Source organism: Grampus griseus (assembly GCF_964374135.1).
Source record: "Grampus griseus genome assembly, chromosome: 14".
In the NCBI taxonomy this organism is placed as follows: Eukaryota; Metazoa; Chordata; class Mammalia; order Artiodactyla; family Delphinidae; genus Grampus; species Grampus griseus.
Genome location: NC_139008.1, coordinates 67,961,693 through 67,989,489, shown reverse-complemented (window position 1 = coordinate 67,989,489; position 27,797 = coordinate 67,961,693). Strand labels below are relative to the sequence as shown.

Below are 27,797 nucleotides of genomic sequence, written 5' to 3'. Positions count from 1 at the left end.
CAAGAGGTGTTGGCGTACAGCGAGCGTGGTGTAGGAGCCCACCCTGGAGTGAGGGCTCAGTGTGTGTGGTTCTACGGGGTCCTTTGTGGGTTCTGAGAGGCATCTCAGAGGAGAAGGTCACCTTGGAGGACAATCTCGACCTTCTCCTTAAGTACCTGTGCTCCCACGCCCGAGTACGCCCAGCCCACAGGGGCAGGGATGCGGCATCCAGGCTGCTTCTTAGAGCCCAGGGGCTTAGGTGGGGTTCTGTATGATGACCCCCACTCGCCATGGGGGTTGGTGTGGTACAGATCTAAAAGGTGGACATCTGGGTCCAGGCGACGCTCACCTGTGGGAAGCAGGGTTGAAGGAGGTTGAGGTAGGAAAGACCAGCCTCTCTCCCCGCAGCCAAAGGGAGCCACTCTGATGCAATTTGTGCTCCAGAGCCCCCTTGTGGCCACGGCTGGACATCACCCCTTCTCCTCCTTCCCTCCCTCCCTTGTAAGGCTTTGCCTGAGGACCCTCCCTCAAAGCATCACTACACCCAAAGCCTTGTCTTAGCCTCTGCTCCTTAGCTGGTGGCTCTCAAAGTGTGGTCTTTGCGTTAGCAGGACCTGGAAACTTGTTAGATATGCAGATTCTCAGGGCCCAGCCACCTGTGTCTTAATAGCCCTAGGGGTGATTCTGATGCACCACTCAAGTTTGAGAATCACTGCTCCAGGGAATGCAGCTGAGGACAGCTGCCCATCCTCGGTCCCCACAAAGCTGGGGGACTCTCAGAGCTGGACACATGTTTACAGAATTCCTTAAGGAATCCATGGTCACTGGCCCGGGAGGAGGTCCACTTCAGCTAGGCTGGCCCAGAAGCATCAATTTCACTAGAGGTACTGACAACTGTCACACTAAACAAAAAATTCTGCCCCCTCCGTGTCTGATGCCAGCTCCAGGCAAAACTCCAAACTCCAGGACGGAATCCTAAGGCGTGCACAAGCTGACTCTTGACCTCACAGCAGGGTTCCACTTGGTTTCACAGGAGACAGAGGCCTGAAGGGGAGATTCATCCCAGGGTGGACTCTGGTCTCCCGCAGAGGGGTCCAGTGAGCCCTCAAGGTCAAAGAGCTCCCAGTGACCTGGGCTGAGACTCATTCCCCACTGGAAACTTACTGATATTCCCTCTGACTCCGTGGAGGAGGATGCGGGCTGACTTTATGGAACTGTTGCTGTAAGACAGAGAGAAGCAAGCCACTGGCTCTTCTAGAGGCAGCGAGAACAACCACTGCGTATGGAGCCCAGGACTGGAAGGGGCGGCCTCACTGATTTTTGGTCACAGGTGGGAGATGAGACATACGGACCCTCCCGAGAGAGCTGGAGCCCAGGAAGGAGCCCAGCACCCAGAGGCAGGGAAGAGGCAGCTGGACGGCACTAGGGGAGGGCCAGCCATGGGTCGCCTGCCACAAGGCCCCCTCCTGCTGGGCATCAGAATGGAAGCTGTGGAAGTGGTGGGATGAGTGACAGATGAGGACAAGAGCCTGCAGTGAGGGGCAAATTCTGAGTCAAGATGGATTATGAATGTTGTATGAGTATGTATGTTAATTATAATTAGTATATAAGTATCATATGATTATCATACGATACTTATAGATATCCTGAGCTCAATTCCAAAGTCTGTCCCCAATTTGCTGTGTGGCTCTGGGCAAGGCCCTTTCCCTCTCTGAGCCTCAGTTTTCCCATCTGTACAAGGAGGAACTGGACTAGACACTTGCTAAGGACCAACAGTCCAAGAGTCCTTTGTGCCAATTCCATCAAGGAGGCTCCTGAGAGTTCAAGCTGTTTCTTACATCCTGGAGTGACAGCTGCAGATCATCCCCATGGATTCTCTTCCAGCTCTTTGGCCACACTGACTCAGGACCTTTGCACATGCAGTTTTTGGTGCCTAGATGCCTTACCTCATTTCCCACACTATACCAGGTGCCTTGTTTTACATTCACATTGTTCCCTGTATTTCTTATACAACCTAATACAGCTTGTAACTTGATATTTACTTTGTGGCTATTTGACTCATGTCTATGTCTTCCACAGGGCTGTGAATTTGTAGGTCCAGGGCCCCTGTCTGTTCTTTTCCTTGTGATTCTAGCATTCCACATGGTACCTGGTCTAGAATAGGCATTCATTAAATAGCTGTGAAATGAATGAATGAATCAATGAATGAATCATGGCTATCACCATTACGATTTGGAGCCAAGAAGTTCTCTGAGAAGGCTGGAGAACCCAGCTCCGACCACCCCAGAAAGGGAATGGTCAACAGCAGGCACAACTCCCCTCAATGGCCTTCAGCTCCGAGGGGCTGACCTTTCCCTGCACCAGCACCCTGTTCCCTGCAGGGGAGAGGCTCCTGTAAGGGGTAAGGGAAGGTGGCCTGAACTCAGAATACAGTATGCACACACACAACACACCCACGCCAGCTGCTTGTGCACGGATCATATGTCCACATACACAATGTCCCCCAAAGCGTGCATACATAAACACAGGCTATAGAAACATGTGTGCACATGCGTTCACCCTCACACACACAGGAGTGCGTGCAGGGCACCTCCAGACGCGTGCATCTAGGTTTACATAAATACACATGATGCACAAGGCGACACTGCCAACTTCCCCGTTCTGGACTCCTCCTGGAAACTGTATATTCAGAAGTCCCCTCTCTTCTACTGCCCCCCTCCCCACCCCAATCACTCGACACCCCACAAAGCAAACCCCACTTTCCTAACCCTTGGCAAAGCACACAAGTGCTGCCTGAAAGTAAGGCAGCGGTAATAGCTTCCAGAAGACCACGTACCGCCCCACCGTTTCCTCCTTGCTCAGCCGCGTCACCTCCCTCGTTTCTGAGACCCCGCCTCCTCTCTCGCTGCGACGGGCCCGGGACGCCCCCTGGTGGCCACAGTCGGCAGCGCCGTTCCCGGCAGCCTAGTCGTGAGTCCCGGCTGATGCAGAGGATGCGAAGGCACGGCCACCAGGTACCCTCCCGCCACCCCTTGCCCCTTTCTTCTTCCACCTGTGGGGGCGGGGCAGTGGTACAGGGCTCACTTACCAACTCGGGGCCGTCCGTCGCCTTGTTCCTGTCTGCGTGCATCCTTCGCAGCCAGGTCTTGAGTCCCCCATCGCAGAGCTGGGGGCACCAGCGAATGCTGTCGTTCAGTTCTCACACCTGGGCCACCAAGAAAGGCAACCTGGCCAGAAAGAATCAAGTCTTAGCAGGGGCATCGGGTTGCTGGGGTGAGAAGCAGAGCCGCCAGGGTCACTGGGGCCTCTTCTCTGTCCCAGCGTCTCAAACAGAGCTTGGCAATATGTATTTGTTGAACTTGGGGCTGACGCACTAGTTTGATGGGAGGAGGGGGGCCATTTAGTCCCTAAAGGGGGCCATGGAGTAGGGGACTCTGAGAGCAGAACCCACCCTTGGGCTTCCTGACAGGGATCTCCCAAGACAGAGGCTGGAGGGTACTGCACCTGCTGTGGAACAGGTGTTCATTGTCTTACCCAAGCAGGGGTGTCCCCAAGAACACACCTGCAGTGGGCTAAGGCTTTGAGAACCCCAGCCAGCCCTCACTGGCAGATCCCCAAAGACCCCCGGATCAACCCATACCCCTCTGTCGAATCAGAACCCAGCAGACAGTCAGGAGAATCCAGACTCCATGGACCCTGATAATAAAGGGCATGTGCCCTGGACTCTGACAGGACTGGGTTCCATTCTGGGCTCCTCTGTTTACTGGCTGTGTGACACCCAAACAAGGTGACACATATGAGAGGGGGAGGAAGAGGATCTTCCTATTTTACTTTATCTACATCCGTGTTGCCTGAAAGTTTTACAAGAGGTCATTAAGGTATTTCTTGAATTTAAAATACAGCGTACAATAAAAAATGTTTTAGTAGTCCCATTAGCCCAGAGAGCTGAAAGAGCACAGAGAAGAAAGGGACTCTGGGTGTGTAGGAGGGCACCTGTGCTGGGAAAGGGTGGGAGTTCTCAGCAGAAGAGTTGACTTTTGAACCGGGTCTTGAAGGATAAGCAGAGGGTACCAGCTTTCTGCTCTCTCTAGAATGGAAGGGAATCCCAGGCGGAGTGAAGTACCCAAGCAAAAACGCGGAGGCGTGCAGCGCGGGATGAGTTTGGAGAATGAGCTGGTATTTGGTACGTTTAGAACAGAGAAGATTGCCTGAGTCTGGAGGGGGGAGAAACTGGAAACAGTCAGAAAGCTTCACTTGTGGGTCTCTGGAATTAAAAAAATAAACTATCTTATGACTTTAGAGATGAAGGGAAGGATAGAAGGGAGGAAGGGAGAGAGGGAGAGCAGGAAGGTGAGAGAGAGAAAGGGAGGGGCCAAAGGTGAGTGGATGGATGGATGCGTGGAGGGGTGGATGGATGGGTGGGTGGGTGGGCTGATGGGTCGAGGTGTATGGATGGGTGACTAGATGAAAGGACGAACGGAGAGACGGATGGAGGAGGCTGCATGTCTCCGTGGAGTGGCCTCACACGCAGTGGTGGCGGTGCTACCTTGCAGTCATGGGGGTGCCGGCCGGGTCTTCTCTGTGCTCCGGCCCCACCCTCAACTTCCACGGGCCTTGGCGTGTGACCACAGGTAGACCGCAGAGGGGTCTCTCTCCCTACTCTTGCCCCTCCCTCTTGCTCTGGACTGTCACTCAGGGCAAGGCTCACGGTGGGGCGGGGGTGTCCTGGTCACCTGACTCCGGCCTCTCTCTTCGGCAGCCCCTGTGCTCCTGAGTCTCAGGGGTGGGGCTTCCTCAGCATCATTAATGCTTTGATGTGAAGGAATCTTTGCGGGGGCTCAGAGAACACCCGTAACCTGGGGTACATCAGACGGCAGTGGAGACAGAAAGTGTAGACCCCTCTTGGATGCGAAGGCAGGGGGAGAAAGAAGACTCTGGCCTACACGTAGGATCCAGCAAAGGTCCCGCAAGACATACCACTGGGGATTTGAAAGGACAGTACCCACAATCCTGGAGGGCAGGGGCCTCCTGGCCAGAAAGAATCAAGTCTTAGAACAGATGAGGTGTCATCTCCGTGGAAACGCTCCAAAGCATCATCTTGTTGCTCGGCTCCCGGGCCACTGGGAAGAATTCCAGCAGTGCCTGGAGGCGGACACAGAACCTCCCTCAAATCTCAGCACATCCCTGGTGCTCCCTACCTTTTCCAGAACGTCATGCTGCACAACCTGGGGACTGGAAAGAGCCAGGGACTGGAATAGGGGTTTTGATTTCAGCTTTGCCATCAGCCCATCCCACAACCCGTGTCTCAGTTTCCTGCTCCTCAAAAAGTGATCCAAACCTTCCCACTTCCCTGCTCCCCCAGATGTTACTGAGACATCTGGCTCAGACCACAGCTCCCAGGCAGGAAAGGACCACAACTCCAGGAAGTGGGTCTTTTCCTGGAGAGCCTCACATCAGCTCCTTCTTCTGAAGTCTGGATCTGCCCAGGATGCAAAGGAAAGAATAGGGAAGCAGAGACAATGGGAAGAAAGGGGGAAGATGAAAACAGCTACAATGTATTAAGTATTCTTTGCACTCATGGCCCCTTTGTTAGCACCTTACATACTTTCATCTTCTCACTTAATCCTCACAACTCTATAAAGTGGGTTCTATTATTGTACCCATTTTGCAGAGAAGGAAACTGTGGTTTGGAGAATGTGTCCAAGGCCACATAGCCAGTAAGGCTGAAGGGAAGGAGGAAGGAATGGAAAGATAGAAAGATGGATGGATGGATGGATGATGGAAAGCAGAAAGGATGGAAAGAAGGAAGGGAAAATACTGAAAAGTATTACATCTTCTACTCTATGATTCCTCATGTGTTAGCTCTTGTAATTCCCCAATCTCTCAAGATGCTATTATTATCCTCAGTTTACTGAAAAAGGAACAGAAATTCTAAGAGCCTGTCTCTGTAACCAAAGCTAAGGCATAAGGAGAGGAGGTCCCCTGAGCCCAGCACTACCTGGTTACAGAGACCTCTCGGGGGCTCCTATGTTTACTCCAGACAAGGATTCCAGTAGACCTGGTGTTTCCTCACAGCCTCACCCTAGAGGTGCATCTTGAGTTCGACCCAAGGATAGCCAGGAGGGTGCTGGGAGCTAAGTGAAGCCTACATCCAGCCCCACCCCCAGTGCTGAGCACCCACTCTCATAACACACAATGGGAACTCCCTAAGAGTGTTTCCCAAATGGGTGCCCCAGAGAATACCAGTGCCATGCAATGTCTTCCACAGCAAAAGAGTTCCGTGAACAACTGAGTTTGGAAAATGCTATATTCTCTAGTCCCACTTGGAGACTCAGGAAGCCTAAGCATATCAAAGGCTCTGAGAAGTCTTGTAGGAAAGAATGATCCTTAACTTTGTTTCATTAACTCAATGTTGACCCATCTTATTTGGATACAGAGCCCCTTTTCCCAGTGACACCTGTTAACACCACATAACGCTAATGTTCGCAGTGCCCACTCCGGGAAGCACCATTTCCTTCCAGGACCCATCTGCTTTCTTTAGGGAAAAAGTCTCAGGAAAGACTTGGCGGGGCTTCCCTGGTGGCGCAGTGGTTAAGAATCTGCCTGCCAGTGCAGGGGACACAGGTACGAGCCCTGCTCTGGGAAGATCCCACATGCCCCGGAGCAACTAAGCCCATGTGCCACCACTACTGAGCCTGCGCTCTAGAGCCCACGAGCCACAACTACTGAAGCCTGCGCACCTAGAGCCCGTGCTCCGCAACAAGAGAAGCCACCGCAATGAGAAGCCCGCGTACTGCAACGAAGAGTAGCCCCCACTCGCCGCAACTAGAGAAAGCCCGCGCACAGCAACGAAGACCCAACACAGCCAAAAATAAATTCATTAAATAAATTTATTTTTTTAAAAAGTCTTGGCCATCATGGTTGGTGACCATTGCACCCCAGCACCTGGCATAGTTGTGGAATGAATGAAGGAGCACATTTGGAGGCGTTATTTTGGGTGTAGGCCGAGGTGATAGAGTGAAGGCAGCTCGTGGTAACTTTTCCTTCCGGATGTTCCTGCTGGGTTCTGGGAGGATCTGGATGAACAGTGAAGGGCCTGCAGGCACTGCGTCAGGCCCGGGATGTCTGCGGGAAGAGGGAGGGCTTGGTCTCCCGTCCCCATGGGAGGTTCAGGAACCATCCCTCCCTGGGGTTGGAGTCCCCTTCTCGAGGAGGGGAGATTCTAGAACTGGAAAGAACAGGAACGGCCAGGAAACCTTTCCTCCTAAGGCCCGGAACTGTTTCCCGGGCTAGTGTAGCTCAGATAGAGGCCCAGCCAGTGCTGGTCTCGAGGTTCACTCTCTGCACTGTGTGAATAAAAAGTAACACACATGTGTGCATGCACACACACATTCACATGCACTCACAGACATGTGCACACACACACACACATGCCCAGATGTGCAGCCTCAGACCTATGGCCCAGGGTCAGAAAGGCAAGGAACCAGCCATCACCTCTAGGAAGCGAATAGCTCCTGGAGACAAGGTTTAATGAAAAGCTTCGTGTTTTGAGGGCTGGAAAGGAAAAGCTGTCCCACGCCTGAGGTCAGGATCTCTGGAGTTGTAGAATTCAGAGGAACAGTTCACCAGAGCCAGACCACACCCATCAGCAGTGAGCCAGCCGGAGCCCGGGGAGCAGCTGTGCGGGGGACACAGAGGCTGAGTGCCTAGGGTTTCGTCCCTCAGATCCTGGGTGGCCTTCATTCATTCATTCACTCACTCAGCAAATATCTTTAAGCATCTTTTAGGTGCCAGGCTCCAGTCCGAGGACCCAGGACATTGTGGTGAAGGAAACAAAGAGGCAGGTTTGTGGAGTGTATGTTTCGGGGGGAGAAGACAGACAATATCAAGCAAAGAAATAACTAAGTAGCTTCAAACACTGATTTGTACTAAGAACATAAGCAGAGTATTATAACAAGTGGTGCCTGGGTGGGCAGGTTGCCAGGACAGGAGGGTCTCTTTCCAGCCCTGACATTGAGCTGACATGTGAATGCCAAGAGGCAGTCAGCCTAATAAAGGGGTGAATTTCCAGGCAGAAAGAGCAGCAAGTGCAGGCACTCAGAAGAAGGAAAGAAACAGGCACATCGAAGCAGGGGAGCCTGGCCAGGTGGTGGCGACAGAGAGGGGCATGAGATGGGTACGGGGTCAGAGTTTATTCCCAGTGGGTTTCAGAGGGTTTGATGCTGTCGGTGATCGGCTCTGATTCCATCTATATGAGAAGCAAATATCGGACAGGATTTCTCAGGGTCCCTGCCTTCTGCTTGGGAGTGGAGATCAGACTGCCTGAGCTCTGAAGCTTTTTGGAGAATCACAGAGAGAGAGAAAGAGAGCGTATCCTTGGGTTCCCCTCAAGGTCGAAAGCTTTATTCTTCTGCGAAAACCAGAAGTGACTGTGTTTACTCTCCATGGATTGGGAGGAAGTCCAGGCAGCAACTTATACATGTGGGATATAAACAGAGAGAGATCCACGTGATTCATGCCAGTCTGCAGAGGGGCACACAGACGGACGGATGTGCACACATGTGCCCACAGATACACAACTAGACAAACCCAATAGGCTCGACCCCATGGATATCGTGAAGGGAAGAAAACCGGTCCAGTGGGGGACTGATAGGGACTGTGGTGGGCAAACCCTTACCCTCCTCTCCTCCCCTGTCACACTACACACACACACACACACACACACACACACACACATGTGCATACACACAGCACATGCATGGACACACATGTACACCATACACATGCAAACACGTGCGTGCACGCACACACATAGTCAGATGTGCACGCACTCACAGCTCGAGGTCACAGGGACAGTCCTGTCTTCCCACCACTTCCCCTCTCCAGCCAAGGCCAGTGCCATCAGACACTCTTCCCCCCAAACACAAAGGGCTGGGCATGCTCGCTGGGCAGCACAGTGAAGGCCTGGAGGTACTCCGTGGTGAGCAGAGGCGCCGGCAGTGCCTGGAGGGGCATTTGGAGCAAATCAGATGCGTCGTTGTGATTCAGCTTGTGTTCCAGCCCCTGAAGGAAGGAGGGGCGCTGATGAGAAGTGGGCTCAAGGCTCCAGTGAAAGTCACTCTGCCGCTCCTCTGGGCCTCAGTTTCCTCATCCGCAAAGTGGTGATAAGATGTGTGTAAGTCTAATGGCCTACTGTGTGTAAGTCACTCAGCACAGGGTTTAGCTCAATAAATGTGAGTGGTCTGACTCCAGGGCCCGCACTCTCAACCCCTCTGCTGTACTGTGCCAACTTCACCCTTCCAAACCTTCCTGGGATTCCATGACCCAAACAGATACCAAAGACAGAACACTGATAAACCATGAAACGGATTCTCTCCTGGCTTAACGCACGGAGGAGGGTGCTGGGAGACGCAGCCTCAACGAAGTGGGGAAGCCAAACCATAACTTTGACCCTGGCACCCTGAGAATGCCCGATGTGTCCAGCCCTCTCTCTTCCAAACAGGACAGCAGCTATGGGAGAAAGAAACCAATGTTTAAACCAGCAACCATTGGAAACCGGGATTCAAACATGTGTGTTTGTCTCCCATGAAAACCAGAAAGAAGAGAGAGTTTGGAGGAGATTTCCCTCAAAATGAGAACAGCTTTCTTGGCCGCTGCCATGAGCCAGGGATTGTTCTGAGAGCTTTCCGTGCATTTATCTCATTTCATCCGTAATAAAAGGAGCATGCTGTTATTCTAAACTTCCTCTGCAGATACTGAAAGAAAGGCTCATAGAGGTTTAAAAATTCACCCCAAGGATGAGTATAAGTTACACGTGGACTAACCTCCGTGCTGTTCAAGGGTCAACCGTAAAAATTTGACTCTCTTCCAATTGAATGTTAAATTCTGTTATTTGATTGTGCAAAATTTTTTAAAGTTTAAGACATTATTAAAGACTCCTTTGTTAAAAATTCAAAAAAAATTCATCCCAAGTTTCTCAGCTACCAAATGTCAGAGACCGAATTTGAACCCAAGTCTCCTGATTCCATAGTCCACACTCCTATCTCCCAGGCTAGACATCTCCCAATAATGGCTCCAGAGCCAGCCTCTCATGGGCTAAATGAGCCCAATCTGGGGATAACTTCCGGCTTGAAGGACCAGCAGCACCTGGGTGCTGGGGAGGGATCTACGGTCGGCTTCTGGCAAGGTGTCGAGGGACACGCTGAAAAGGCAAGTTTCTGCGGAAGTCAAAGAGCAGAAGGGGCATTTCACTTCCTGGAATGACAGCTGGGCTCCAACCTGCGAGATCTCGTGGGTAACTAGAATCAGACGCTTTTCCCTGCGTGAGGACTGAGCTCTCTGGAGGATGGTCGAGCTAAAAATTCTCCACATCTCTCCAACAGAACCTTTGGCCTCAGTGATCATGAAAACATTAGGTGCACCACAGAGCAGAAAATCTCAGCTGGATAAAGAGATGTTCAAAGGAAAACGTGCTGCAGCCCCAGGGAGTGCTGGGTATGACATGTGACAATGGCCTGAGGTAGAGGGTCTAGGTCTGCAAGGACAGGCTGAGTTCTGAAGAAATGTATTTCCCATCCTGCCTTGCAGTCTTCTTGGGCAAATTCCTCCTTCCCAATCTTCTCTAATTTCCTTCCTTCTCCCTTCAACCACCTACATGTTTCTCTGCGAAACCCCTACCCCTGGTCTTTCTTATCCCCCATCCTCTTGTCTTTGAAGAAGCAAACAAAAAAAATCACAGTGTGTGATGTTGGCAGTGATGCAGTGAGATGAACACTCTCATACACTATTGAAGGCTAATATATACCAAGAACTGAATAAGTATATTCTAAAATAATCTAAGATGCATTCAAAGTTGTGTGTGCAGCCATAGTGATTGTGTTTCATAATAGAAAATCATGAAATAATAAATGTCCACTAATAAGAAATGGTTAAATAAATCACATCCACAAGGAGGGAAATAGTGCCCTGATTAAAAATAATGTTTTCAAAGAATGTTTAATAGTTGTGGTAAATGATAATACTGTTCCAAGTTCATTAGCCCTCCTTGTATCCATATCCTTGGCCATGTGAATTTGCAATCCTTCCCATGAAAGAAGCAGAAATTACTTTCCCACTCCTTGCTGGTCATTCAGGTGACAGCTTTGGCCAGTGGAACAGTAGATTCTGTGATGCACACAGAGGTTTAAAATGCATGGTGAGATAGGGTTTGCCCTCTCGTGCCCTCTTGCCATAAGGACGGGCTCCAGATAGCCTTCTAGTCCCAGGAGAATGAGAGAAATACGAAGCAGACCCAGACCCTGCCAACAGCCTAGATCAGCCAACTGACCCCCAGTTCACCCCCAAACAGAGTAAATAATTGTTTTAAGTCATGAGTTTTGGGGTTCTTATCATGTAGCATTACTGGGACAATAGCTGAATGATACAGTGACTGGGAAGTGCCCATAATTCTAGAATATTTAGTGAAAAAAGGCTATACACACACATGAAAAACAAAAAGGAAGATGATACCCTGAAAGTTAATAGAGCTTATATCTGAATTGCATTTTTGTATTTTTGCTCTATTTCCCAAATGTCCTACAACGAGCAGGAATTGTTTTCACATGCAAAATTATATATATATATATATATATATATGAAATATCGCAGCTAAGCATGTTTTGGTGGAACATTCCCCAGGCAGCTCCCTCGATGAGAAAGCTGGGACTTTAGCCTCAGGGTTTTTGATGCGCTGGGACCGCTGACCTGTCGCCTTCCGTTTGCCGGCCTTGCTCTTTTTCGGGTCCAAGCCCAGGACGTCACAGAGCGTGGTCAGCTCGATAAGGGCTAAGGCAGGGACCTTCTGATATCCTGTAAGGACAAGTCTCCTACCCTAGTCAGGCCAAGTCTGCCCTTGGGGATCCTAAATTTCTAGGGAGAAAAGGAAAAACAATCGTTCAAGCCATGCACCAGTATGTGCGTTGAGGCTCCCCCATCCGCCCAGGCAACCAGGAAGAGGAAGCGCAGAGTGAAGAAGAGCAGGGGCTCAGGACGCCATCCCAGGTTCAAGTTCAAGCTCTACCGCTGACTGATGGGGTCACATTCTGAGCCTCTAATTCCCCGTTTGTCATCATAAAATTGTGCCTACCTTGTGAGGTTTTTCCGATGGTAAAGTGGGCTAAGGGGTGTAAAGTGCTTCGGGTGCCAGAGGCCCCAGTGAGTGGAAGATGCTTTTACTACCTGCATCCCAACAGGAAGGGCGGGAGAAAAGTGGTCACCCCACAGTGACCCCTCTTCTCATTGTGTCTATTCAGGTCCTTTGTTGCTCTCTCTCACCCAATCTGTCCCTACGCTTGGCCGTGTCACCCACAGCTCCAATGTTCCTCTTCCTCACTCTGCGTAAAGACAGAATATTAATTGAAAAAATAAATGATGTTAGACTGCGCCATCTAGAGGCAATAGTGGGGATCTGCAGGCATTCCTGCTATGGGAGGTGAAAATTGCTGAGAGAGGGGGGGACAGATTTCTTCAGTATTACCAGAAGACTTAACCAGAATATTCCGCAGTGCCCCATTAGAGTGCTCTAAGAATGGAAAGGAATCATGCTGTGGTTGTCGGTAATAATGTTGTGGCTATAATACAGCCTAGTGCTCGTTGTATGGGCTATGGAGTCACACTTTCTGGGCTCGGATTCTGACTTTACCTGTGAGTTTGGGTAATTTTACCCTTTTGTGTGTCAAGTTTCTCATCTGTAAAATGGGGCTAATATTAGCATCTACTTCACAAGGTTGTTGGGGATATTAAATTAGATAAAGTGTATAAAACACAGTTCCTGAGGGAATTCCCTTGCGGTCCAGTGGTTGGGATTCTACGCTTTCGCTGCTGAGAGCCGGGGTTCAATCCCTGGTCGAGGAACTAAGATCCCAAAAGCCACGTGGCCAAAAAACCACATCACCTGACATATACTGAGTACTCAGTCATTATAACTGTTACTATTTTTTAGTTTATTTATAGATAATTACTGTCAACATAACAGAATGAAATTCAATCATGTATACAAAGTACTTGGTCTAATAACTGATCCACGGTAAAAGGTCAGCAATATGTGGTACCCTTTAGCATTAATTATTATCATCATTCATAGCTGAGTGGGGAAAATCAAATTACCAAGATGAGAAGATAAGATAATGTTGAACATTAATTATCTCCGATGATTTAGGAATAGAAAGTCATTATCTAACAATTTTATTTGAGGAACTATGGTTACATAAGATATTAACACTGGGAGAAAGTAGGTGAAGAATACATGGGAACTCTGTACTATTTTTGCAACTTCTTGTGAGTCTAAGATTATTTCAAAACAAAAGGTTTAAAAGAAGATTCCATTCGAGGGAAAGACAGTGCTTTCACATTGGAGTGGGGTTCTTGCGGGGGTGGAGGACAAATTTCCTAAGCAAGAGGAGTAATGGTCAATCTGGAAGGCTGTGGGTCAGGCTGCTGGGGGCTCAGTTAGCTCCATCACTTCCCTCTGAGCTTCACTTCTCTTTTTTCTATCTATAAAGTGGGAGTACAGTGACAGCACCCATCTCGTAGGGTGAGGTAAGGAAACAAGCCAGTGCATGTGAACGATGCCTCTGGAACAACTCCTGGGGCAGGGAAGCCCTCAGTAAAATGTTACCTAGGATTATCCAGCCACATCAAAATATGATCAATGAAGAACCTCTTCTTCCTTCAGCAGCACAAGGACATGGGAAAGACTCTTCCTGATGAGAGATCAGAAGCCTGGTTACCCTGGGGGGAGGGGGGATTAACTGGGAAAGGACATGCGGGAGACTTGGGGTGATGGGAGTGTTCTCTATCTTGATCTGGTGGTAGTTGCATAGGTACACACATCAAGATGTACAAGGTAGATATTTGTGCACTTTACTGGGAGTCTGGGACTGTACTGGGACAATTGAACATTTGGAAAAGAAAAAAACTAAGAAGGTGGGTCTCTCACACCAGACACCAAAATTAATTTAAAAAACACAACTAGAAAAACACATGTAGGTGGATAGTTAGTTTGCTGGATGAGGGAGGACTTTCAATGCATAAAAGCAAAGAAGTAAAGGATAAATGAAAATAAAGAAGAGCATAAACGACTGTAGTTCCCTGCTCCCCAGTCCCTGCCATTTGTGACAACATGGATGGACCTTGAGGGTATTATGCTAAGTGAAATAATTCAGACAGAGACAAATACTGTATGATGGAATCTAAAACAGCTCACAGAAACAGAACTCATAGAAACAGAGAGTGGAACGGTGGTTGCTAGGGGTTGGTGGGGGCAATGGGGAGATGCTGGTCAAAGGGCAACTCCTAGTTGTACAACGTGTAAGTTCTGGGGATCTAATGATTAGCATGGCGACTACAGTTAAAATACTTGTACATTGCTAAGAGAGTAGATCTTAAATGTTCTCACCACACACAAATGCTAACTCTGTGAGGTGATAAAGATCTTAATAACCTTTTTGTGGTAATCACAAAATATATGTGTATCAAATCATCACATTGAATACCTTAAACTTACACAATGTTATATGTCAATTATATCTCAATAAAGCTGGGGAAAACACACGTAATGTAAAAGAACAAAAGTTAAAAGTAAAAAAGGTGGGCCAAATATTGGGTAAATGTTAACACAATGGCTGAATATCGATAGCACTTGCAGATTGAGAAGCATTCCAAGGAGGGAAAAAGAGTAAATCCACAAAGAACCTATGACCGTGAGGAACCTTTATGCGCTTCATAGCACAGCAAGAAAAATAAAAAGAACGGCTAGAAATGTGACATTGACAGAAACACGTGGGCCTCATCATATGCCATTTCCCCACGTGAACACTGCTTTCCAGTTATGAGTTGGCAAGTTCTCCAGTATCTCTTAGACCTCCGTGTCTTTGCATAATTTGTCCCCCCGGCCAGGGCTGGGGTTTCCCCAATCCTGGCCACCGTATCCCTTTTACATGAGATCTGGCTCACTCTTACTGCACTAAAGGCAGTCTTACAATAAGAGCTTGGCGAGGTAAGGAAGGCGTATTGCAGGAGGCCATCAGCATCTCGGGGCCAGACGAGGACAAAGGGACATCACAACGTCACGAGTGAGCGGAGCACAGATGCGGTGGGCCTTGTGGCTGCCTCCCCAGCAACCTTTCCACGCATCCCCCATTATAGCAGCTGTGACCACCCCCCACACACACAGCCTAGTCACAGACGCAGGTCCAGGTAAGCTTGAATTAAGAACTGTTGTGTGAGTGCCTGCCGATGAGTACAGCGTTTTTTTAAGGGGATGAAAATGTTCTAAGATCGATTGTGATGAGGGTTACACAACTCTAGGAGTAGACTGAAGACGGCTGGACTGTGTACTTTATAATGGGTGAATTATATGATATGTGAATTATAGTTCAATAAAGCTATTGTTTTAAAAAAAAAAAACCGAAAAGAAAAGAACCATTGCTTGCATTCCCCCAGCCACAGGAATTGTTTCAAGAAGATACAGCTCAGGACTTTCGTTGGGAATTCTGAGATGTAGACAACTTGCTGAAGACATGTGCAAAAAATAAGTAGCCCCCAGGTGTTGGCAGTCACCCAGTGGGGATCCGGGCTTAGAACAAAGTGGATACCATGCACAGCAATAAAAAGAAATTTTAAAAGCGGGGCCTTAGATAATATCTTGAGCAGTCGAATCATAAGAAGTTCACCCACAGAGTGCATTTTATTTGAAATATCCTAACCTGGGGAGGTAGCTTGGTTTTTTAACCTATGCCCTTTTGACAGATGCTTGGATTGCCTCCATCGGGTCCAGATCATGAGTAAAAAGCATCCTCGTATTTATGACCTTGTACCTTTGCGCAGAGGTAGCAGTGGAAGAGAGTCGAAAGTGGAATTGCTGAATCAAAGGGTTTGCATAAAATTTTGACACTTCCTGCCAAATTGCCTCCCCCGCAGAATTGTTCTATTGGATTTTTCTCTGTTGTTGTCGTAGTTGCTATAGCCTGGATCAGGGGGCCAATTTTGCTCCTGCTGTCTACCTGGCTTCTGCCTTGTGGGGTCCTGTGCCCTAGAGTCTCTGAGGCTGTATTTTGCCCTCAGCCTGACACCCCACCCATGGATGTCCCCCCAACTTCTGGAGGTGTGATCCAGTAGCTAGGACCAGCAGCACAGGTGTCTGACCTGGGTAATCTCACAGGATCCCAGGCTTAGGAGGAGCCCATGCTGGGTTTAGTGCTCTGCTATCACCATCTTGAAATTCTTAATAATTTTTGAACAGGGGCCCCCATGCTCATTTTGCACGTGGCCTGTCCCGCCAGCACCTTACCCACAGGCCCTGGCTTGGGCCTTTCCCCCAAGTGTCCTGCCCACACGCTGAGCTCCACCCTCCCATCCTGAAACATCCTTGAAGGTGCTAAAGCAAAGCAATCTCAGGTCTGCCAGTGCCCGAAGGAAGAGGCAGGGCACCAGTTCTCCCTGGGCAACCTCTTGGCCAATTTTACCGAGCAGAAGCTTAACTGGAGACTGATTCCCAGTTAATTATAAAATTGGCCGTTTAGCTTGATTTATGCTTTTCGAGAAAACTGCCCGTCCAGGAAGCTCCTGTGTCGGTTTGGAAACCCCTGCTGGTGCACAGCATGATTTCTTCAGTTGCTTTGTGATTTGCTTGGAAATTACCAGCCTCTGGGTGTTTTCGTGACAATCTGAAAACTGTGGTGACTTAACCAAAACAAAAGTCATTACCTTTGCCCCCGTTTTGACAGCTAAGCAGGGAGAGGGGAGTGATCATTTCTTTGGGTGAACTTTTTGAGGTCAGATGGGACGCAGGAAGGAACAGAAATGAAATAAAAGCTTAACAGTTCCAATGGCGTCACTGTCCAAGGTCACATGACGCAGTGCTGCAGTGAGTCCCCCACTTCACCAGAGAACAAGGGCACTCAGCACATCCACAATATTTGTTCTGAGCATCACTAACAGCTGATTTTTTGCTTGTTCTGTTTTCAGTGTTTTACTGATGTACAGTATATGCAGAAAAGTGCACAGATCCTCCGTGCTCAGCATGAATAACTGTTTCCTGTTGTCATTTTGTTTCCAGTGTTTCCTGAGCACTTACTACATGACCATCACCAGACACGCGCAGGCATCAGTTTAATATTCACAGGTGGGTACTATTGTCCCCAGTTTACAGATGAGGAAACAGACCCAGGAGTAGATGACCCACCCATACATACCCAGCTGGCAAGCAGCAGAGCCAGGATTTGAACCCACGTTGCAAGCCCCAGCTCTAGTGCTCTCAACTGGTATGCACTGTGGTTTCAGGAGGCCCTTAGGTATGAAGGAAGTGATCTGAATCCATTCTTTCCCCACCATTAACACTAGCCTGTCCCTGCCTGAGTCACTTAATCAGGCTCTTTTCTATGCTGTGTTGGCCAGTGCAGTAGCCACTAGCCACGTGTGGCTACTGAGCTCTTGAAATGTGGTTGGTATGACTGAGAAAATGAATTTTTATTTAACTAATTTAAATTTAAAACTGGATGCTTGAAAACTTGGATATGCGAATCTACTCTGCCAATTCTCAGTCTTTGCCGGAGAATTATTGAATTAGAAACTCTGGTCGGGGGCAGCAATCCGGTCCTCAGGTGGAAATGAGGAGAGCAACGGGGCTCCCTTGCTGCAGGCGTGTTCTGAGCTACAGCATTTTTTGGAGGACAATTGGGCAGGAACTATCAAGACTCTAACTGTTCCTTTAAAACCTACAATTACCCTTCTAGGAATGAGTTTTACCCACACAAATCCCCAAAGATGTCCGTTACAGTATTGCTTAGAATGGTTAAAAATTGGAGCCAATCTATATGTCTAAATTAGCCAGGAACTAATTAACGAAAGGATACCCATAAAACTGGATTCTGGGAGACCATTAAAATGAATAAGTTAGATCGTTATGTTACTGACATGTAAAGATGTCCATAACATTAATTAAGGGTTGAAAGGAAGCTTAAAGGCACAACCACTACCATGGTTGTATTTGCGTAGAACTATATAGGTACAGCTTTATATATGTCACAACATTCTCCCAAGGTATATGTCCAAACCTTAACAGTAGTAGGTTCTGGGAAATAGGCACATATACTTCTGTACTGTTTGAATTTCTGTCAGAATCACATTGTTTGTAATATGCTGTAATCACAGTCGAAGAGAAATGACGTTTTAAAAATTCTGATCTGGGCAATTCCCTAGTGGTCCAGTGGTTAGGACTCCATGCTTCCATGCCAAGGGTCCAGGTTCAATCGCTGCTTGGAGAACTAAGATTCCACAAGCCGCACAGCACAGCCAAAAATAATAATAAAAATAAAAATTTTAGGGCTTCCCTGGTGGCGCAGTGGTTAAGAATCCGCCTGCCAATGCAGGGGACATGGGTTCGAGCCCCGGTTCAGGAAGATCCCACATGCCGTGGAGCAGCTAAGCCCGTGCGCCATGACTAGTGAGCCTGCGCTCTAGAGCCCACGGGTCACAACTACTGAGCCTGCGAGCCACAACTACTGAAGCCCTTGCGCCTAGAGCCCGTGCTCCGCAACAAGAGAAGCCACCACAATCAGAAGCCCGCACACTGCAACGAAGGGTAGCCCCTGCTCACCACAGCTAGAGAAAGCCTGCACGCGGCAACAAAGACCCAACGGCGCCAAAAAAATAAATCAATAAAATAAATTTAAAGACATTGTTTTAATAAATAAAAATTCTGGTTTTGCTGTGAGAGGCACACTGAGCAGGGGGAAGGGGGTGACAGTTCTCAGTCGAGATGACCACACTAACCCAGCTGAGACTCCACAGTTTGGGGTCCTGAATCCTGAGCCCCAAAGAAGCCCTGGAGTCCCTAATACTCTCTTCATCCAGAGGAAGGGGAAACAGCACATATTGGGGGTTACTCACATCTCAAAGTATCCAAAAGTCAGTGACCCAGGGTAGTGTGTGGCCCAGGAAAGGCCTGGGTTTGGGGTCTCACGGACCAAGGTTTGAAACCCACTCCAGGGACTTCCCTGGTGGTCCAGTGGTTAAGACACCATGCTTCCATTGCAGGGGGCATGGATTCAACATGCAGTCAAAAAAAAAAGAAACCCACTCCACCCCTTGGCGGTAACCTTGGGCCATTTACTTGACCTCCCAGAGCGTCTGTTTCCTCATCTGTAGGATGAGAGAGGAATTCTTGCTTCACAAGTGTGTGGTGAGGATGAAGTGAGATGATGCATGCCCCCAGCACATATGGGTACTCAACTTGGTCCCCTCGGCCCTCGGGCTTGGCCCTGAGACACCAGTGGCCCAAACCTTCCCTCTCCTCTCCTGGGATTCCTGTACCTGCAGCCCAGGTCTGCCCAGTACCAGGCACAGCGCCCCAGCCGACTGGCGATGAGGACCCGTGGGATCTGGGGACACGGTGAAGCCAGGGCCACCAGGGTCATCTGGGCAGCAGGGAGAAGGACACACACACACACACACACACCCCTCCTGCCTTACCAGACAAAATGCCAGAAAGGGGGCCTCAATCCATTCCCTCAGAGGCCGGGGGTCTCAGCCTCCCACCCAAGCAGGGAGGGCATCTTTCCACAGACAACCCGTACACACACAGCCAACAATCCTCCAGAGCTGCTAGCCTTCCAGGGGCCCCAGGGAGATGTCTGGCCCGCCTTCTACTGCAGGCGCCGCTCCGGGAGCACGGCCGGACGTTCTTCCTGCAGAGCCAGGCTGCGGCCACCCTCCCTCAAGGCCTGAGCTCGTCCCAGGAGGCTCCTCTGGCTCCTCCAGAATGGCTGGGGGCGGGTGGTGGACGGTCGGGGGGGGGCTTGGTGGCTTTTCTGGGTCAGCAGGAAGCTGAACGATGCCCCAGCAGCCCCCTACAGACAGCAAAGGGGCAGTGGCACTAAACGGTACATTGCACGGAGCAGGGCAGTTGGAGAAAATGTCAGACAAAGCCAGCCGGGGGGAGCTTCAGCCAAAGGGGAGCTTTTTGTTATTAAAAGCGTTTATTCGATGCCAGGAAAGCCCCCAGAAAGCACAGCACTGACAGAAGCTCGTGACAAAGCGTGTGGGGAGAAAGGGGTGTGTGTGTGTGTGTGTGTGAGAGAGACACACACACACACACACACATACATACAGACAGAGAGAGACACACAGAGACAGAGAGAGAGAGAGAGAAAGATGGGGGTGGTGGGGAGAGACATGCTCCGATTTGTGTTTTGGATGGATTGCTCTAATAGGGCAGAAAAAAGCAGAGCCAGAGAGAACAAAGTCCAGGAGACTAGCTAATAATTCAGGCGCTAATAATTCAGACTCATTCTCTTGCCTTTGTTTAGAAGTCTTACGGTGGCTGGTGGGATGTGGGGTGAGAGAGAAAGAGGGGACACAAAGATGACATCCAGGTGATCCCTGAGAGGGCCTGTCCCCTTCTCCAGCCCATCAACCCTGCTGCTTGCCTGTAGCCAGCAGGGGTACAGGGACAGGGGGTTTCTTGAAAGGTCAGAACATTGTGTCTCCTCCATATTCTCCTCCAACACCCCAACCTGGAGAAGAACTGGCACAGTGGAACAGGGACCAGGCACTAGAGTCAGGGTCCAGGTTCAAATCCCAACCCTACCCGTGTGACTCTGAGCAAGTTGCTTGACCACTCTGAGCCTCAGTTTCCCCATCTGTAAACCAGGAATAACCAAAGACCCTACCTCACAGAATGCTTGTGAGCATTAAAAACCATCATGTGGGACTTCCCTGGTGGTGCATTGGTTAAGAATCCGCCTGCCAATGCAGGGGACATGGGTTCGAGCCCTGGTCCGGGAAGAGCCCACATGCTGCGGAGCAATCAAGCCCGTGAGCCACAACTACTGAGCCTGCGCTCTAGAGCCCACGAGCCACAACTAATGAACCCATGTGCCACAACTACTGAAGCCTGCGTGCCTAGAGCCCGTGTTCCACAACAAGAGAAGCCACCGCAATGAGAAGCCTGTGCACCGCAACGAGGTGTAGCCCACGCTCGCCGCAACTAGAGAAAGCCCGTGTGGAGCAATGAAGACCCAACGCGGCAAAAAAAAAAAAAAGAAAAAACAATCATGTGTATAAAAAATGCATCGTGAAGCACCTAGCACACAGTAAGCACCCACTAAAGGTGAGCTCTTCCTATTGTAACTAGGCAAATGGTAGATAATGTACATAGTTATAAAATTAATATTTGTTATTAAAATCAACCTGAAGACTAATCAAGGAGTGAGTTTGAGGGAATTCCCTGGTGGTCCAGCGGTTAGGACTCGGCACTTTCACTGCCGGGGACCCGGGGTTCAATCCCTGGTCAGGGAACTAAGATCCTGCAAGTTGCGTGGCATGGCCAAAAAAAAAAAAAAAAAAAAAGGATGAGTGATTTTTGAGCTTGATTTCACATACAGTGAGTTTGAAATTAGAGAACAGAAGTTCAGAGCAAGATCTCCAGCTCTTTGAACAGGTGGGAAAGAGATTCCCAAAGGTCAGGATGGCTCAAGGTGGTACCAGGGCTGGGCCCGGGCTGCACAGCTTGTCAAGTGAGTGGACTTGGTCAGGCCCAGCAGCTTTCTCAGGGGCCTGCCCTCACGGGCCTCTGAGTTCAGTCGGCAGCTTCTCCCCAAGGGCCAGCTTATACTGTCTTCACAGGCTCAGGCTCCTCCCTGGGGGGACTGGGAGGTGGTCTGTAACGGAGAAGAGCCGGGTCTCTGGAGGCGTTCGTGTGTCCATCAGTGGAGGAGACGAGTCGGGGGTCCCTGGGGAGCACCTCACTCGCCAAAGTCCTCTCCCCTCCCCGGCAAGTCTCCCATCCACCTAGGTCGCTGCTGCAGCCCCGCTGACTGGGAAAACCAGGCTGGGAAGCAGTGGAACATTGGATCTAGGGTGACAATGAGATGAAAGAGTAAGAGGGAGACAGAACCACGATGGGGCAGGAAGGGCTCTATATCAGAGTCCGAATATCTCCTTTTCTTACCCCATTAATTGTACACAAACAGTACGGGCTATGTGATTTGTGGGGCCCATTAAAAAAATGAACATTGTGGGTCCCCTTGTTCAAAAACTAAGAATTTCAAGGGAATTCCCTTGTGGTTCAGTGGTTAGGACTCTGGGCTTTCACTGCCGAGGGCCAGGGTTTGATCCCTGGTCGTGGAACTAAGATCCCACAAGCCACGTGGCACAGCCAAAAAAAAAAAAAAAAAAATTAAGAATTTCAAGACAGTGACAGCAGAACATTAAACAAAGCATGAGGCTCTTCTGAACATGTGACCTTGTGGAACCGCACAGGTGACAACCTGTGAACCTGGCCCTGAGCACAAAACTCTGAGTGCATGTCCAGGTGTGTGTTTTTCTGGGGAAAGGGCCCTCAACTTCCTTTTTCAACTGTCAAGGTCATGACCTGACAAGGTCAGTGTGACTGAGGTTAAGTGAGGGTCCCTGCTTCTCACCACCACCTCCTTTCTCCACTCGGACAGGCAGGGGCTCCAAGAGTGAGACATACGGACAGACCTTGGGGTAGGGCAGGCCATGGTGGCCCTGGGGACAGAGAGAAGTGGATGCATGAGAGATGGCATTTAGGACTTGCTGATGGACTGGACGTGGGTGGGAGGAAAAGAAAGGCATGACGGATGACTCCCAGGCTCGCGGCTCAAGCAACTAGACCAACCAACGGCAATGCTGTTCATGGAGATGCGGACCAGCTGGCAGAAGATCGGGTGCGGTGTTTCGCTTTGTTGGGTAGCAAAGGGAATTAAGAATCCCATTCTAGCCATGAAAAGGCATGGAGGGGACAGATAATAGAGCTCAGAAGGGAGATTAGAGTGAGATACATTTGGAGTCACTGGCATGGAAATGGCATTTAATCCCACTGGGATGGATGAGGTGTCCTCGCTGTTCAGTGAGGGTAGAGCTCTGATACTTGGGCACATTATTTAACTGCACTGACACTCTGAATTCCCATCTGTAAAATGAAGATAAAAATAATATCTTCTTCATAGGACTTCCGTAAATGAGCTTGTGAATGTTTAGCACGGGCTCTGGTACCTATTAAACACTCAATGAATATCAGCCATTATTATTAGTTACTATTGTTATCACGTCTTTCTCCTTCCTTTTACAAATATCTATGGCGCCTCCATCGTGTGTCAGGCATTGCTGTGCATGTTTTGGAGACATCAATTATCGAGCACGTCATGGGTAGTAAGTGCTATGGCAAAAAAAAACAGAGCAGAGCCAGAGTGGGGAAAAGATTACAGTATTAAGGAGGGTGGTTGTCACTGAAAAAGTGACATTTGAGCAGCACCCTTCGAGGTGAGGTATGTGTGGGGAGAAGGGTTCCAGGCAGAGGGAACAGCCAGTGCAAAGACCCTAAGGAGGGTGATCGGAGGTGAGGTCACAGAGATAATGGGTAGGGGGGGCCTTTGTAAAGAAACTCTTCACGGCAGAGGTGACTGGTCCTCTAACGTGGCAAGAACAGGTCTCCCACACAATAAGGCAGAAGGTTCTCTGACATGGCAGAGACAGCAAGATTTCCAACATGGTAGAGGGAGCAGAGCTCCAACATGGCAGCCGCCCTAGGCTTTGGGCAGGCCCTGAGGCTCCTGTTTCCAGTCCCCCACCTCTTAGAGGGGCCTCACCTGGCAGAATAGCCTCACTAGCAGGGCCTCTCCTCCTCTTGGCTATGCAACGTCTTCTGGCAAAACTTGGCGGGGACTTTGCTCCAGGGCTCCCAATCAAAGCAAACATCTGAGTCATTTTCCTCTGAATCTGTGGAGGGACAAGACAAGGCCTCTTCAGTGGTCACATCCTAGCTCCTATTTTCGATGCTAAAGGAGCCCCCTGCAGGGCCCAGGCATCCCCTGCAGCCTTATCTGAGGCCAGGGGGCCAAGGCAGAAGCATGGCAGATGAGACAGCCCCAAGACCTCAGGAAGACTTTAGGGCCTTGAAGGGTGAGCTGGGACCAAGAAAGAAGGTTGGCCCATGACACACCCATCTTCTAGAAGAGGAAGGACCCTAGGGGTGAGCAGATGACCTACTGTATTGAGCATGGTCCAGGAGGGGTCACCGAGGAGACACAAGCCCACCCACCCACCTGTCCATCCATCCATCCACCAGTTCATTCATTAACAAATGTCTGAGTATATGTGTCCAATGGTTTCCCTTACAGCACTGTTTTATGGTGAAACACACACACGCGCGCACACACACTAAAATACCCTGGAAACCATGTGTGTGTCCATCATGAGAGGTCTGGGTGATGAAGTGTGGCACACTCACGTGTGGCATGTCATGAGGCTTGCAAAACACCCGCATTAGATCTGTATCTTGTAACTTGCTGGATGTCTATGGTATATTACAAGAAAGTTGCAGAGAAGTATATGGTAGAATCCCTTTTTTAAAAAAAAGAACGCCCCCTTCACCCACCAAAGCCCCTCACCAGGGATCAAACCCAGGCCCCGGCAGTGAAAGCACCGAATCCTAACCACTAGACCACCAGGAAACCCCCTCGGCCTTTTCTTGGTCTGAAATCTGAGGGGCTGACTTCAACCTCCTCTACTTCTCTGTAACCAGTGAAACAACTTGAGTATACTCAGAAAAACAATAATCTCCCCCTTCTCCCTCTTTTCTTACCTTGCCTTCCCGAGATATGCCGTGTTAGCAAGCTCAGGTACCCATCTAATAACACGTGTAGGTTTTCCTGCCGCTGGGAGGTGGCAGCGCTGGACGCAAAAGCAGGTCCTGGCTCCACAGTCCCATGCGGTTCCATGGGGGCCCTTGTCCAAAGGCAGGGAATTCGGAGGCTTCATCCTCCCTTCCTATGTCAGGCTGGGGATCAGCACTGCCCTCCCTGGCCAGCGTCTCCAGGGCTCAGCTGCCAACCATCTTTTCTTGCCTCTGTACCCATCTCACCAGGCAGCTCCCCCCTCCCCCCCACTTGCTCCAGCCTCCACTTGGAAAAGCGCATTGGCATCCTCACGTCCTCGTGGGCCACGTGGCACTTGCTGCTCAACCTTCTCCCTTCTGGGCTCTGAAACCGCCCTGCTGAGCCAGGCCAGGTGGGGGTGGGGAGGGGGGAATCAGAGCTCCTCTTGACGGCTGTTCATACTGGATTCCAGGCCAGACTGATTCCAATCCAGAGATCCATGGCAGAAGAGAAAACCCCAGGCCAGGGTGTCCCGAGCCCCAGCCCCCCAATCCCTGGCAGGTCCAGACCCTGGGTTTGAGCCAATTCTCAGCACAAAGACAGAACACAGAAATACTGAGATTCCCAAGAAGACGGGGACCCTGAGGAAGGGCTGCTTGCCTCACTTTAAGGACAGTTTCTCTTCAATGCAAAATCAACAAAAGGACCTGTTTCAAACTGCCGTGTGAGATGTCGGTGGGTAAACAGCCTCTCAGGAGAAAGTCTGAGAGCGGGGTCAGACAGGGCAGGTTGTGGATGGCTTAGAGATGGGCCTCCAAGGAGAATGAATTGCTGGAGGAGGGTAGTGCCTTGGACCTCAGGGAAGGTGTCCCACCTTCCGGAAAACCCATCCAAAGCTACGCCTACACTTCCTCCTACCTTGACAAAACCGACACTGCCTGGATTATTTCTCAGCTTCCAAACACCTGCTATGTGCCATGTGTGTACAGGTACCCGGCCCCTGACATGCATCTCTCCACAGCCCCAAAGGGTAGGGACCGTTATTATCTCCATTTTGTAGGTGAGAAAACTGGGGCTCAGAGAGGATTCGCCCCAAGTCCCACAGTTGGTAGGTGTCAGAGCCCAGGTGAGACACTGGACAGTCGGCACTCTTAAGGGTGTGGCCTTGGACAGGTAACTTCTCTCCAAACCTCAGTTTCCTCACTTGTATGATAAGGATTATTTCACAGGGTTAGTCTGAGGATTAAATGAAATAAGGTACACCAGGTGTTTAGCACAGGCCTAGCACAGTGTTCAAAAAAGCTACTGTTATGAACGATTAAGGGGCAAAGCTGAAACCCGGGCCCACATCCCCTAGACTCTGGAGAAACGGGATTTTATAGCCACTGCAGGCAAGGGTTCTGCCTTCTACCCAACACTGGCCCTCAGGGAGGGCTGCCGTCCATCCTGGTAAACAAACATTTTCTGGAAGCTCTCGCCAGGAACTCGTAACAATTGCACAATTGCCGGCCCCTACATGTGAGATTATGGGGCAAGTTGGGGGTGAACTGCTCAGCTTGTCTGAGCACCATCTGAGCAGAGCTGGCAGCACACTCAGTGCCCTCCCTGCGCAGGTGGTCAAAGGTCATGGGGCTGCTGAGCGGGAGGTGGGAGGTCAAGCAGTCCCCAGGAAGAGGCCCCTAGGTGATGGGAGTGCCAGGGGAGACGGGACACCTGAGGAGCAGAGTGTCATTCCTGCCACGTGGCCAGGCTGTCCCCCGTCCCCACCGGCCCACCGCTCCCAGCCTCCCTCAGGCCTGCTTCGCCCTGCCTCCCACTCCTCTGGGTGGCATGCTGAGTTCAGGACAGGTGTCGGTCAGCTTCTGTGATCCTGTGTCCCACAGAAACCCAGATCCTCCCTGATGTGCGGTCTGGGCAGGAAACTGTGTGAGTGGTCTCTGGGCACCTGCTAAATGCTGAAGGCTGCTGTACCCATCAAGCTGGTTGCTGACTGCAAAAGCACAGGGCTGAGGGCCGAGAGGGGCTGAAAGCCAGCCCACGCTCTGCTCACCAAGCCTTGTGCCCTGGCTGCATTCACAGGAAGGGACGTCTTTTACTAATTCATCTGCCCAGAGGGGCCACCTCTTTCTGATTTGTACCAAAGACCTTATGTGCTAGCTGTGGCCCTGAAGGGACACCTTTTTGTATGTGTATTTATTTATTTATTATAAAGATTCAATTCCTTCTAAATTAATGATTGGTCACAAAAACAGAAAGCATTTACTGCCATGCTGAAACATACATTTTACATTTGACACCATATTTCACACAAAAATTATAGTTCCACTATTCTGTATATATAGAGAGAGAGAGTTTACATACACATTTTGATAATAATAGCTTCTATTACCAGTGGTACATGACTACTGCTTCTTCAGAAATAATATGAATTTTGTATACACGATAACCAATTCCAAGTACATTTCTGCTCCAAGTTTATTTTACCACAAATATATTTATATTATAGCGCAAAAGTAATAAACCGTTTTATCTTCTATCTAGAATATCTTAAGTAAATTCGCAGTCACATTCACAATACTTTCATATGTACCAAAGACCTTATATGCTAGCAGTGGCCCCTGAAGGGCCAGATGTGCACACACACACATTGTTTTCCAAACTCAGGATTCACTCTGGGACTCCAGGTTAAGAAACGCTAAACTACCAAGTCCATGCTTTCCCGGAGCCAGCAGGAAACCCCTCTGCCTGAAGGACGCCCCTCTCTCGGCAGTTGTTTGGGGACTCCCAGCATATCCCACGCCCTGCCCAGCCTCCAGGATTAGGGCCCGGGCCTGGGCAGCTCACCTTGGCTGAGTAAGAAGTATAGCCAGACGATCAGCAAGAACAACAGCAAAGCCACGGGCAGACAGAGCCAGAACACCAGGAAAGAAAACGTCAGCTCGTTCACCAGCGGCACCAGAGGGTACTTCATGGTGCGTGTGTGGCTAGGCCAGGCTGGCCTGGGCTGGGCCGGCAGGGCTGCCCTGGGGACCTGGCGGGCCGGGCCACGCTCCGCTCTCAGCCCAACTGTGACTGAACGGGTGACGTAATAAGGAAACCACAAGGTCCTTCAGGCAGCTGAAGAGAGAGCTGTTTTGGACGAGTGGGAAGAAACTGGGGACA

General features: G+C 49.9%; 2 protein-coding genes across 2 annotated transcripts; both read right to left on the bottom strand.

The window, feature by feature from the left end:
* Positions 1 to 234: 234 nt before the first annotated feature.
* Positions 235 to 15,047, bottom strand: ARHGAP40 (Rho GTPase activating protein 40; the record flags this gene model as incomplete). Its single annotated transcript, XM_082670738.1, is given in 13 exon segments — positions 235 to 258; positions 261 to 328; positions 2,748 to 2,943; positions 3,068 to 3,178; positions 3,182 to 3,206; positions 6,925 to 7,066; positions 7,069 to 7,104; positions 8,889 to 9,042; positions 9,370 to 9,489; positions 10,105 to 10,196; positions 11,722 to 11,820; positions 11,823 to 11,886; positions 14,997 to 15,047. Coding segments are annotated over 13 exon segments (1,182 nt in total).
* On the bottom strand, positions 6,987 to 27,622 carry ADIG (adipogenin). The gene is made up of 3 exons (XM_082671307.1): positions 27,480 to 27,622; positions 23,628 to 23,757; positions 6,987 to 7,104 (listed from the first exon to the last, which is right to left on the bottom strand). The coding sequence occupies exons 1-2, from the start codon at positions 27,604 to 27,606 to the stop codon at positions 23,645 to 23,647; spliced, it is 240 nt and encodes a 79-aa protein (XP_082527433.1). The 5' UTR covers positions 27,607 to 27,622; the 3' UTR covers positions 6,987 to 7,104; positions 23,628 to 23,644.
* Positions 27,623 to 27,797: the final 175 nt, after the last annotated feature.

What these genes read in the sequence shown, in the direction of transcription:
- ADIG (XM_082671307.1), bottom strand. Translation starts at nt 27,606, where the DNA reads ATGAAGTACCCTCTGGTGCCGCTGGTGAACGAGCTGACGTTTTCTTTC. An exon ending in ATACTTCTTACTCAGCCAAG is followed by an intron (nt 23,758 to 27,479) that starts GTGAGCTGCCCA and finishes GTCCCTCCACAG; the next exon opens with ATTCAGAGGAAAATGACTCA.